The sequence below is a fragment of the Pimephales promelas genome, chromosome 9 (assembly GCF_988280905.1).
Source record: "Pimephales promelas chromosome 9, fPimPro1.hap1.1, whole genome shotgun sequence".
Taxonomy (NCBI): domain Eukaryota; kingdom Metazoa; phylum Chordata; class Actinopteri; order Cypriniformes; family Leuciscidae; genus Pimephales; species Pimephales promelas.
In genome coordinates, this window is record NC_142777.1 from 6,687,000 (window position 1) to 6,699,932 (window position 12,933).

General features: G+C 37.7%; 1 protein-coding gene across 9 annotated transcripts in view; it reads left to right on the forward strand.

Moving 5' to 3' along the window:
• Window positions 1-12,933, forward strand: part of arhgef9b (Cdc42 guanine nucleotide exchange factor 9b) — a 106,868-nt gene that overhangs the window by 59,948 nt on the left and 33,987 nt on the right. For all 9 annotated transcript variants that reach the window (XM_089134706.1, XM_089134708.1, XM_089134709.1 and 6 more), the window contains 2 exons: window positions 3,036-3,165; window positions 3,296-3,427. In XM_089134706.1, the coding sequence (XP_088990832.1) occupies window positions 3,036-3,165; window positions 3,296-3,427 (262 nt within the window). The remainder of the gene's footprint in view (window positions 1-3,035; window positions 3,166-3,295; window positions 3,428-12,933) is intronic.

Genomic DNA, 12,933 nt, shown 5'->3' on the forward strand with positions numbered 1-12,933 from the left:
CTAATGTAACATTTTCCGCAACTTGGAATTACTTAGTTGTATTTACTTGGACAGTGATCTGATTTACTAAAATGCAAACTGATTAGCTTAAAAAGACCAAGTAAGTGTTATTCCTGTAAAGTAAGTGCTTCAATAATCCAGCTGGCCATAGCTAACTATCTCAAACTAACAGAGAGACTAGCACTTTATCAGTGGTGCAGGTACTGCTGTTTAAAGCAGTCAATCAAGTTTACATGATTTACAAGATGGATTTCCACTATAATCAACAATTATATAAGAAACATGACAAATGTAAACATATAAAAGCAAAAAACTTTTTTATAACTTTTTATCTTTTTATCTTTCGCCATTGTGCAATATTCTAACATGTGATGTCACAGGGTTGGTTGGCTGTTAGTTTAACAGGCTCTGGGCAGTGAAAATCACGACATCAAACTGTGTTTACACCAGTGTTTTGACCGCGAACGACTAATGTTAGGTACAGTCATTAGACAAAAAGACGTGTGTCTTGTCCAATGTTATATGTGGACAAACTGCACATAGAAACATTGTTCACGATGTCTGCCATCATATTCCCGTCTCGTCAACAACATGCATGTTACCTTGCTGTGTAGAACAGCTGGTGGTGGTTTGGGGCGAATAGCGGGTTTGCAACGTTTCCAGGTTTCAGTGTGGCTGTTGTATTGCGATGCCCACCGTGTCAGAGTCCATCTGCTTTCAAGAGGTTGATCTTGAGCATGTATTGCGTGGTCAATTCTGCATCACCGGCGCGCCGCGCACGTTTACCAGTGTTGTAGTACTCGAGACTCGGACTCGTCTCGGACTCGGTCTCGAGACCATATTTTAATGGTCTTGGTCTTGTCATGGACTCGTGTCCATTTGGACTCGGAATGGACTCATACTCGAACATTTTTTTTTTAGGACTCGGAATTATTCCCAAGTCCACTCGAGTTCAATTAAAAATATTTTTCATGATTATTAATGTATGTTAATAAAATATTTCTTTCAATTGATTGACACACCCAGTGATTGGTGATTTTCTAGTGCGCAACTGCTCATGACAAATTGTAATAAAATTACTTTTAACACCACCTACTACGTGGCCTTTTTACCCTAAACTGATCATATTTTTTAAACTCTAAGAAAATTCAGTAAAAAAAAAAAAAAAAAAAGGATTTCTCTAAGTAAATAAAAGTAAATTAGGTAATCAACCCTCCCTGGTCTCGGTCTCGACTCAGACTCAACCGTCTCGACTCTCTATGGACTCGGTCTTGACTCGGACTCGACTCTCTCTGGTCTCGGTGTCGACTCGGACTCGAGTGAGGTGGTCTCGACTACAACACTGACGTTTACCATGCTTAGACGTGTTGGAAGCGGTGATGCTTTCCCTGAAGGATGTCAGAGCGGAGACACTTTTTCCTAATATACAGTATGTAGCTACTAGCACTACCAGTGTGAAAACATTGACGTTTCATTTCCCCTTAAACAAATACATGCTAACTTACATGGTGTTGACGAGACGGGAATATGATGGCAGATATCGCGAACAATGTTTCTATGTTCACTTTGCCAACATATAACATTAGACATTGTCTTTTTGTCTAATGACTGTACCTAACATTACTCGTTCGCTGTCAAAACACTGGTGTAAACACAGTTTGATGTTGCGATATTCACTGCCCAGAGCCTGAGCCAACCAACCCCGTGACGTCACATGTTAGCTTCTGGCGGCGAAATATATAAAGTTTTTTCTTTTATATGTTCACATTTGTCATGTTTCTTATATAATTGTTGATTATAGTGGAAATCCATCTTGTAAGTCATGTAAACTTGATTGACTGCTTCATTTCCCCTTTAAATAAAGCAGTCAGTTTTAGAGTCCTCGACCAGAATACAGACTCAACTCTACAGCACAAAGTTAACCTCCCCAATATACAGACACAATAGAAGCCAGTGTTGTAGTCGAGACCACTTCACTCGAGTCCGAGTCGACACCGAGACCAGAGAGAGTCAAGTCCGAGTCAAGACCGAGTCCATAGAGAGTCGAGTCCGAGTCGAGTCCGAGACCAGAGACGGTCGAGTCCGAGTCGAGACCGAGACCAGTGAGGGTTGATTACCTAATTTACTTTTATTTACTTAGAGAAATCCTTTTTTTTTTTTTTTTTTTACTGAATTTACTTAGAGTTTAAAAAATATGATCAGTTTAGGGTAAAAAGGCCACATAGTAGGTGGTGTTAAAAGTAATTTTATTACAATTTGTCATGAGCAGTTGCGCACTAGAAAATCACCAATCACTGGGCGTGTCAATCAATTTAAAGAAATATTTTATTAACATACATTAATAATCATGAAAAATATTTTTAATTGAACTCGAGTGGACTCGGGGAATAAGTCCGAGTCCTAAAAAAAAAAATGTTCGAGTACGAGTCAATTCCGAGTCCAAATGCACACGAGTCCATGACAAGACCAAGACCATTAAAATATGGTCTCGAGACCGAGTCCGAGACGAGTCCGAGTCTCGAGTACTACAACACTGATAGAAGCCCTTTGAAAAGCAAACATAACAGAACATTAAACACTTATAAATCCCCCCCGTATTAATCTTGTGCAAAAACTTGTGCATTTCAACATTTGCTTCTTTAGTCTGAAGCAAAGCAGGCTGGGAACTAGAAATTCTGAAGTTCTGAAAAAAAAACTAGAAGTTCTGCCTCATATGATCAGTTTATATTAAAGGTCTTACGGGGTTGGAACAACATGAGGGGGAGTAAATACTGACAGAATTTTAATTTTTGGGTGAACTAACCCTTTAACTAGGGTTTTCTGAGTAACAAAGGCATAGAATGCAAATAGTAAAATTCCTAGTTCCTACAATTCCAAATTCCAAAGTGTTAGGTAGGACATTTGTTAAGTTTTACAGTGTATAATTAGTTTAGTCAGATTTTGTCTTTACTGTGACTCATGTCCAAACCATGTTTTATGAGTTCTATATGTATATGATACATCAATAGTCTGTGGGTCTTTATGTCCCCCCACAGTGATTACCGCTATGTGGCAGCAGCACTTGCAGTCATGAGGAACGTCACCCAGCAAATCAATGAGCGCAAAAGAAGACTGGAGAACATTGATAAGATCGCTCAATGGCAAGCCTCAGTGTTGGACTGGGAGGTGTGTTAAGTGGTGTGGAATCAAACTTTTTTGGGGATAACACATTTATTTTAATAATAAAATGTTTTTTAGGGTGTCCACTGCCGGTCCTAGTTTGTCTGCCTTGACTGAAAGTTTTTTTTTTGCTTAGGGTGATGACATTCTGGACAGAAGTTCAGAGCTGATCTACACGGGTGAGATGTCGTGGATATATCAGCCTTATGGCAGGAGTCAGCAGCGAGTCTTCTTCCTTTTTGATCATCAGCTGGTCTTGTGCAAAAAGGTACATGGCATTTACAAAATATATTGTGTTCCCTTTGAAAAAGGATTTGAGGTCTTCAGCATGAACAATGAGAGAAATAAATAAGTGTGAGTGTGTGTGAATACTAATTTAAATTCATAAGCATTTCTTAATTTGCATTGATTTTATTGGAGAAGGATAACCCCTTGAGATGGAACATCTCATTTTCGAGGGGGTCCTCAAGATAACACCAAACACTTACAGACATACTAAAGCTCTTCCACACAACCAACACCCCAAACTGTCCCAACTCTGTCCAAAGCATATCACATAAACAATATACTATGACATTAGGATAGCCTATATTACAGGAGAAAACCATAATTGACGAAACCACAAAAACAAACAAATATAACCTACATATACATACAAATACAAAAATACATACCTATATACACATATGCACACAAACATGCATGCATGCATGCACTGCCTACATACATACCACATACCTACATACACATGTACACATCCCCGCACACATGCTCTTTTCTTCACATTAGTGAAGGAAAAAACAAAAAACAAACAAAATAAATAAATAAATAAATAAAGCAAATTAAAACACAACTCATATACTAGGAAAACATATACATTGGTCACAAGATTGCAAGTAAGTTAAAAGGGCTGACTTAAAGAGTGGAAAGGAAGAGATGGACCTTAAGGAACAAGGTAAGCTGTTCCAATCAGAGGGGGCTTTGAATTTGAAAGAACGTCTTCCAATTTCTTTAGATATATTTGGGACAGAAAAAAAGAGATGATCAAGGTGTCTCAGGCCATAAGTTGACCTATATAGAACTAAATGTTGCTTCAAATAAAAAGGATAATTAAAAAATATACATTTATAAACAAATTGAAACCAGTGTAGCTGACGTCTAGCCTTTGGTGATAAAAGATTCAATTGTTGGTACATATGACAATGATGGGTTTGAAACGGACATCTCAACACAAATCGACAGAGACTGTTATAAACAATATTTATGGGTTTAAGGTGTGATTCTGTTGTACTCATATAGACAAAGTCAGCATAATCAATAATAGGAAATAAAAGCTGAGTTACAATTCTTAATCTAATCAATTGTGTAAAGCAATTAATTGAACGATATAATAATCTTAAATTATAATTTACTCTTTTCACTATCGAATCGATATGAGGCCTAAAGGAGAGGCTGGAGTCAAGCCAGAGGCCCAAGTATTTCAATTCCTCAACATTCTCCATTAATGTACCATCTGAGAATTTAATTGTTAAGTTATTGCCATGGTTATGTCGAGCAGATCTAGTTGAGAATAACATACTATAAGACTTACTTTTATTCAATATAAGTCCATTATTCGAAAACCACTTTTGAATAGTATTAAACTCAAGTTGCAGTGATGATTGGATTGAAATAATATCACGTTTTGAAGAATAAATAACTGTATCATCAGCATACAAGAGAATTTGACTATCAGAGCACATTTGTGGGAGGTCATTAATGAAAATAGAAAATAAAAGAGGGCCTAAACAAGAACCTTGAGGAACACCCTTATCCATTATCATAAACTGAGAGAGAGCACCATTGAGATTTACACACTGACGTCTGTAATGAAGATATGAATTAAACCATAGAATGGACTGTTCAGAGAGACCAATGTTATATAGTTTATCAAGGAGAATATAATGATCAACCAGATCAAATGCTTTGGTAAGATCTATAAATATTGCTCCAGTGGACATATTATTGTCCAAAGAAGATGTAACATCGTTAACAAATTTTGTAAGAGCAGTAGTGGTGGAGTAATTGGGCCTAAAACCTGATTGGTTTGGAGAAAAAATAGAAAACTCATTAATGTATTTAAACAGTCTCTTGAATATAATTTTTTCAAATACTTTTACTACATTACTAATAATTGAGATTGGTCTATAATTGTTAGGATCAAGAGGATCACCACTTTTGTATAAGGGTGTTACTCTAGCACACTTCCACATAACTGGAACTTTGCAAGAAGATATAGATAAATTAAATAGATCACATAATGGATATGCTAGAACATGAGAGGCAATTTTAATGAACTTTATCTCCAAACCATCTATACCAACACCACTTCCAGATTTAATTTCATAGATTGCCTGCTGTACCTCAGTGGGATGAATTGTAGTAAATGAAAAAGAACTGTTTACTACATTACTATTTACAGGGTTGGAGTAACAGAATTTTAGGTGGACGTAAGTTACAGACAGAAGAGAAGTGATGATTGAAGGCATCAGCTACAGAAATTGGATCACTTATAATAGTATTATTTATTTTTAGTTTTGCAAGGGAATTCTTATTAGATTTATTCAACAAGCAATTAAGTTTTTTCCAAAAATGTTTAGGATTTGTAAAATCATTTGATAATGAATTTTTATAATAGTCAGATTTGGCATTTCTTGTTTTAACAGTACATACATTTCTTAATCGCTTATATTCAATCCAGTCTGCCAGATCTTTTGTTACATGATATCTTTCCCAGGCCTTGTCCCTTTGCTTAAAGAGATGTATTAAGTCACCAGCAATCCAAGGTAGCTGTCTACCCTTCACTTTAACTGAAGCCCATGGAGCATGTTTATCTATGACTTTTAATACCTCAGTATGAAAGAATTCCCAGGCATCATCAACATAAGGAATTAAATCCATCCTGTCCCAGTTAATACATAACAGATCTTGAATAAATGCATCATTATTCATATTTTTAAATTGTCTTACCTTGATTATTTTTGGTGGTAGACGAGGTAACCTTATTTTCCATATACAAAAGATAACTGAATGATCACTGAAGCAATCAGATAAAACACCTGAATCAGCAATTCTATTAGGATGCGTAACCAGGATCCAGTCTAAGAGAGACCTGGAGTTTCCCACCACTCTGGTAGGCTCCTGTATTAATTGAGTAAGATTTAAGCTTTCAAACTGATTCCTCTCTTTCAAAGAGGACCTATCAAGCCAATTTCGATTGAAATCTCCCAATACTATAATTTCGTCAGAACAATTTAAAGAATTAATAGTGCGAAGAATATTATTAGTTGATTCGGACGGAGAGTTAGGGGGTCTATATATGTTTCCTATGATCAACCGTTTATTTTGATGAAAACATATTCTAACAAAAAGGCATTCAAAGTACATGGGGCTTTCACTAGCAATAATAAGTTCAGAAGATAAACTTGAAGAAACATAAGTAGCAACTCCTCCACCACGACTGCCTCTGTCTGCTCTATATACATTATAGCCATCAAGACTTATTTCATCATCGTGTACATTACTATTTAACCAGGTTTCAGACAAAGTAATAACAGCAGGTTTGTTATAAGTGAGCCATGCTCTAAGAAGATCAATTTTATGAGGTAGACTCCTAATATTTAAGTGGATAACTAATAAACCTTTACCCATAGTCATTCATAAGTAGATAAGAGAGAGGGACATGGGATTGGAGGAAGAGCAACACACATAGACACACACACACATACATCCACACTAGTTTCTCCAAGCATACACAAACAAACACAGACTGCATGATCCAAAACAATGAAAAGAAAGAGAAAAAAGAAAAAAAAAAGGAAACAGACTATCTGCCAATAAATAGCCTACTAAATATTGTATTTACATTATTTACTTTTTAACTCCCAATATGAACAAAACAATAGAAAGCACATTCTTGTAAAAATAAATAAATCTCACAACTAAGGGGAATATGCTTCAACTTTTTATCAGCAAGGGCTTATAGAATACAATTTACGTAAAGTAGGGAAGAATCAAATCAGAACCTTCAAAAGAAAAAAAAGAAAAAAAGAAATTTTTTTTTTTTTTACACAATTTTACAGATTACGCCATTTGACAGCAAGTTCCGTCGAATAAAGTAACGTCAATAAATCAACAAGTAAAGTCAGTCAGCGTTAGGCCTATACAGCACCTTGTAGAAAACAGTTCGCTTCTGCTGGAGTTTTAAACAAATGAGGTTTCCCATTGAAGATAATCCTGAGAGTGGCCGGGTAAATCAGAGTATATTCCAATTTACGTTGTTGGAGTTGTTTCTTGATATCATCGAATTGACGTCGCTTGCTGAGCAAAGCAGCACTAAAGTCAGGAAATATATGGATACGATCACCATTATACTCAAGTTGTTTTTTCTCCCGGGCAAGTCGGAGGATTGTGTGCCTGTCACGGAGACTGAGACACTTTACCACAATCACCCTTGGCCTGGCGCTGTCCTTGATCCGATGCATTGGAGAGCGATGAGCCCTCTCTATAGCTGGTGGTGTAGAGAAACTTTCTTTCCCGAATAGCTGCTGAATCAGACTGGAAATAAATCCACGTGTGTCTTTGCCCTCCGACTCCTCGGGAACGTGAATAAAGCGCAGGTTATAAGCCCTGTTACGATTCTCGACATCATCCACCTTGTCCCGCAGGTAAGCGTTTTCACTCTCAAGTGTTTTGATTCGTTTTCCAAGATCAGATATATTATCCTCGTTGCCACCGACTCTTTGCTCAAGCTCCGATATATGTTCTCCCAAGTTTGATAAGGAAAGCTTTATTGTATCTAAGTTCATCTGTATATTGTCCATCTTTACATCAAAATGGGAAACCATTTCGGACTTTAATTGTTGCAGTGCGTCCAAGAGGAATTTGTTTGACGCGGACTGCTCCATTGTAGCACTTGCACAAATCCGAGCTGACTGCTCCTTTTGTAGAGCTTGCTTAAATCAATAATCAATGAAAACTTTGTTTGTAGGTTTGTAGGCTTTCAGCTTAGATATAATACTTATCGAACATTTAATTGAAGGCAAATAATTCCATGATTAGCAGACCAGTCTGCACCAAACACTCACGCTGCAGCCATCTTGAGCGGCAGCCAATCCTTCACAATAGATGTTGCTTAAACAGATTCTCAGCTAAAATTGCCAGATTTGAGTTCCAAAATGTGATTATGAATTACAACTGCATTCTAAACGCATCCTAAATCTGTATTTTTTGATACATGATGTCTCTAAAATAACACAAAATAATACTAAGTAGCAGTTGCAGATCTTTTACAAGTGAAATCGATTGGACATACAGTAGATACTCGCCAACTCAAGCATTTAAAGGGTAATTCCACCGGTTGAGACATGAATATGTATTGAAAGTGGGTCATATATGTAGTAGAATAGTATCATACATTTCTAATTTGGGTCCTTCTTGGTCGATTAAAGGCAGAAAATGACTTTTTAGTGCTTGTGGATTGTAGACAACAATCCCCATAGTGCATTGCAATGCTCAGCTCCGCAAGCCACTCCCACTACTCCGCCCATCAATGTAGACTAGAGTTGAGCTCCACTCTACGCCTGGAAATCATTTCGCATGATGAAATCAGATAATGCACACTAATATGAAGACGTAAGAGCGTCATCAGCCAATGGATTGGCATGATTCTATATGGGCTTCAGACAAACGGCACACTTATGGCTCGTTTCCACTAAGTGGTACGGTACGGTACAGTTCGGTTCGGTACGCAATTATTTGCGTTTCCACTGTCAAAAGTTGTGAATGGTACCAAAAAGCCGAACCGTACCGTACCACTTTTTGGGTACCCTTTCGTTAGGGTACCTAGCACAGTGAACGGGTACTAAAAGGTGGAGCTAGACTCAGAACGCTGATTGGTGGACGGAGTATCGTCACTCACGCGTGCTACAAGGGCATTAGAAGCATACAGTTGAAATATAATTCTACTGTTATTGTGTCGTGAAATGTAGTTTTAAGAGTTTTTCAGGCGAGAAAGTAGTTTTTTAAAGGTCAAATCTGTGGTTTATTTCTAGATTTTTGATAATTTGACTGAGATCCATTCCAAGCAATCACCGGACGCTCGTGCTCGTGTCCCCCGCCTGGAACAGCCTTTCCTCGGCTAGTCGTTCTGATGTTTGCCGCTGACTCGGACGTCTCTGTAGTGGTTAAACATGAGATATAATTCGTCTTGTATAAACCTAACAGGTGATCTTTAGTCTCGTGAATCTATAATTCGTTCCCTGGCCAATAGTTTTGGCAGAAGGCTACGTGAAGTTTCACATCTTTGAGCGCTGAATTTGTATATTTCACTGACTGAATTGTTTCTTGATGTTATTTAAGCTTTACTGTATTTTGTACCTTTTACGTATACTTTTATAATGGCTATTGACAGGGATGTGCACAGGAATTTTGAGGGGCAGTTGCTCTGACCTGAAAAAAGGGCACCCCCCCCTCCTCCTCCCCCCTCATGGGCTATATGAAAGAATATATTCAGTTGAATTTGTCACCTTCCAAATTGCCTTATCTGGCCGTGTTTATGTCCAAATGCAATGCCTCATCTTATGGTCTTATTATTATTTATAAAGATTGCAAAATGTCAGAGATGAGACAAATGAGCAAAAGAGTTCCTCATATTGTTGTTTATTGTTTTTTTAAATTATTATTATTTATTTATTTATTTGAAAAGAAATAATCTGGATTGAATGGAAAAACTCGAAAAAATAAAAAACGCTTAGATTTCGGGAAAAAATACAATCCTTTTTTGCCAATCCTGACCTCCCCCTGCATGGGGCCCTAAGCAAAATTCTGCTAAGGGGCCCTACCTGATCTGTGATGCCGTGAGCCATGTAAACCATTTGCCATTGCCACTCAATACCGCCCATACAATCCTCCCTCCTTTAAACAAAACAGTCAAAGAACAAGTACAACAATATAGAACAGAATGAGGTTCAAACAAACAATATTTACTGAATAAAGCATTTTTATAGAATGTTAAGATAACAAGTGAATATTAACGTAAACATAAATAAGAAGAAAATAATAAAGTACAACCCTGAACTTTGGCTTTTGGGATTAATTTTGATTCACTCTACAGCCAGGGTATTTTCGGAATCAGTAGCCTATGATTTTTATTTATTTATTTTTTTTATGCATGTTGAAGCAAATCTTGATTTATTGTTATTTACTGAGGGATTTGCATTCATATTGACCAGAATGTCCAGCTAATCATCATTTTAAATTCAATATAGCCTATAAATCAATAGTCAATCAATGTCAAATTGCCAATACATTGGTTTCTATCTTGCATAATTAGTGCAGTTGTTTAGAGTTTTTAACTAAACTGAGACTAGATAATCAGTGTCTTTATAATGTGTACTTTGATTGGGAGTGCCATCATTCACATATTGTACAGTATTCAGTTCAGCGCATATGAACGCAACACACGCGACGCGGTTATGTTTTCCGAGCTGCAGTAAACAAACACTGTTGTTGCACTTTGTCATTTATCAAAAACAAAACGTAATAAATAATGGTATTTTACTCTCACTTTTGTCAGGCAAAAAGTGATGCAAGAGATGCACTGCCTGCCCAGATAGGTTAGCAAGACCAAAAACCATCAAACTTTGCTGACATCAAACTAGAGAGGAGAGAACACATGTTTACCTGACTGCTGTTCCCGCAATTCACTCTCATGTTTTTCTTCTTCCTCTTTTCGTGACGAGAAGGATAGTTTCGCTTCATTTTGTCATGGACTTCGTACACATTAATTAGCGCGCGACACGAGATGGAGGCGCGGCCTGAGTAATTTGCGGTGCCTTACCATACACACCGGTCGCGTGCAGTCTATGGTCGCGTGCGGCACTGCAGCCACATAAACAGTTTGACTTTCACTTTCAGTGCCCGAATGGAAGTGAATGAGGCTTTGCGATTTTTATATTATTTTTTGTCTAGGCCTACGTGAAATTTTCCATTGTACGATTTTTTTTTTCCTCGGAAGGGCAACCTGAGTCGAGAAGGGCATATGGGCAGTTGCCCGGGCAACCTGAGCAACCCCCCTGTGCACGTCCCTGGCTATTGATAAAACTGAAATTCAACAAAAAGAGATAGTTTTGTCTTTTTTTTTACAAGATCGTCTGTAATGTTCTTTATTGCCACATTTGTACCAATGCATGCGATATGCAATACATTACATTACATATTGCCTGGAATATGTTTAATATTTTAAAATTTAAACGAAAAGAGGCAGGGTTGTTTTATATTTAGTTTTGTTATAAATATATAACGTTACATACATGCAGTGATAATCAATAGGCTATGCGTTGCCTGAACCACATTTATGCTTTAGAATGATTAAAATGTATTGAAATGAAATCGAAAAGAAGCAGAGTGGTGTTTTATTACACATTTCGTTTTATTGTTGCCTAAAATGAACATACAGAGATAACCGGAGTCGCAGAGCCCGAGCGAGCAGAGTGCCGCGTTCAAGAACGCGCTGTTCAAGAACTCGCTTACTCGGGATCATTCTCCTGAGTCAGACTTTGCGTTGGCTTCTTGGAAACGCCTAATGCCAGCGCTTGTTTCTAGTGACAAACATGCCGAGAGGCAAGAACAAGATCTGCAGTCTGTCATCCATTGTTGTTTACTATGTCGCTTTCTTCGCGCGAAAATGACGTCGATCGCTTCTTTCCAGCATACCACGCCTATCAAGTAAGGGTACTGTTGGCGGTGGAAACACAAGCCTGATCACGGTGTACCCGACCCGTACTGTACTGTCCCGTACCGTACCGCACCCCTCAGTGGAAACAAGCCATTACTCTGACGCGTAATTTTATACGTGAAATGCAGCCAAACCATGGAGCGTTTTGTCTTAGGCATCTTCATTAATCCCCTCGCTATCAGACGTTCCGGGAGTCTCCTGCATATTGATATATGCCTTGCTGATGCCCGCAAATTAGTTAAAATCTCCCAGAATCTAGAGCGAGTGAGCAAGAGCACGCATGCGAGACAGAACAGACTGTGCTCCAAACCCTATAGACCTTATTTAGCAGAGAAACGTGGGCGCTGTCATCTTTAGAATATTGTCTTTGAACTTCCATTTTTGCGGTCGCTCTGTACATTTATGGCGTACGTTTTGAAGAGTATTTAGCTGGTGAAGTGGAATTACTTATTGTAGAGTTAACAAAAGTTATCATGAGCATTGTAATGTTTATCATAAGCATTGTAAAGCAGATGTCTTAACAAATGTCGATCGGGATTTTTTTTCCGAGTAGTTTATTCATACCTATGCAAGATCGCTGTGAAAATACAAACCGGAAGTCAAAAGACAACGAGTGCAGCGCCGAAAAGGGGCGGGGCTACATAAGGTCTATAGTGCGCGCAGTGTATAGTGTGTGCGCCTCATGACACTGTTTTCCAAAACAGATATTTAGCAAGCATTCACACTTTTGCCTTAAGTGAGACATCATTTATGACCATAAATAGTCTTTGTTTTTCCCATTTTAATACTTTCCAACATGCTTTTACTCCATCAGCATTCTTTCACAACATCTATAAATTTGCATGTCTTTCCTTTTGCATAATATGTGTTTCATGACTGTCAAAAGATTAAAGTTAATCGCAGTGAATATAAAGGATATCATGAGTTTTATTGTAGTCTTGTATGTATCAGATTACAGATTGTATGTATCTCACAATCTTGTTGCTCTGCAAAACAAG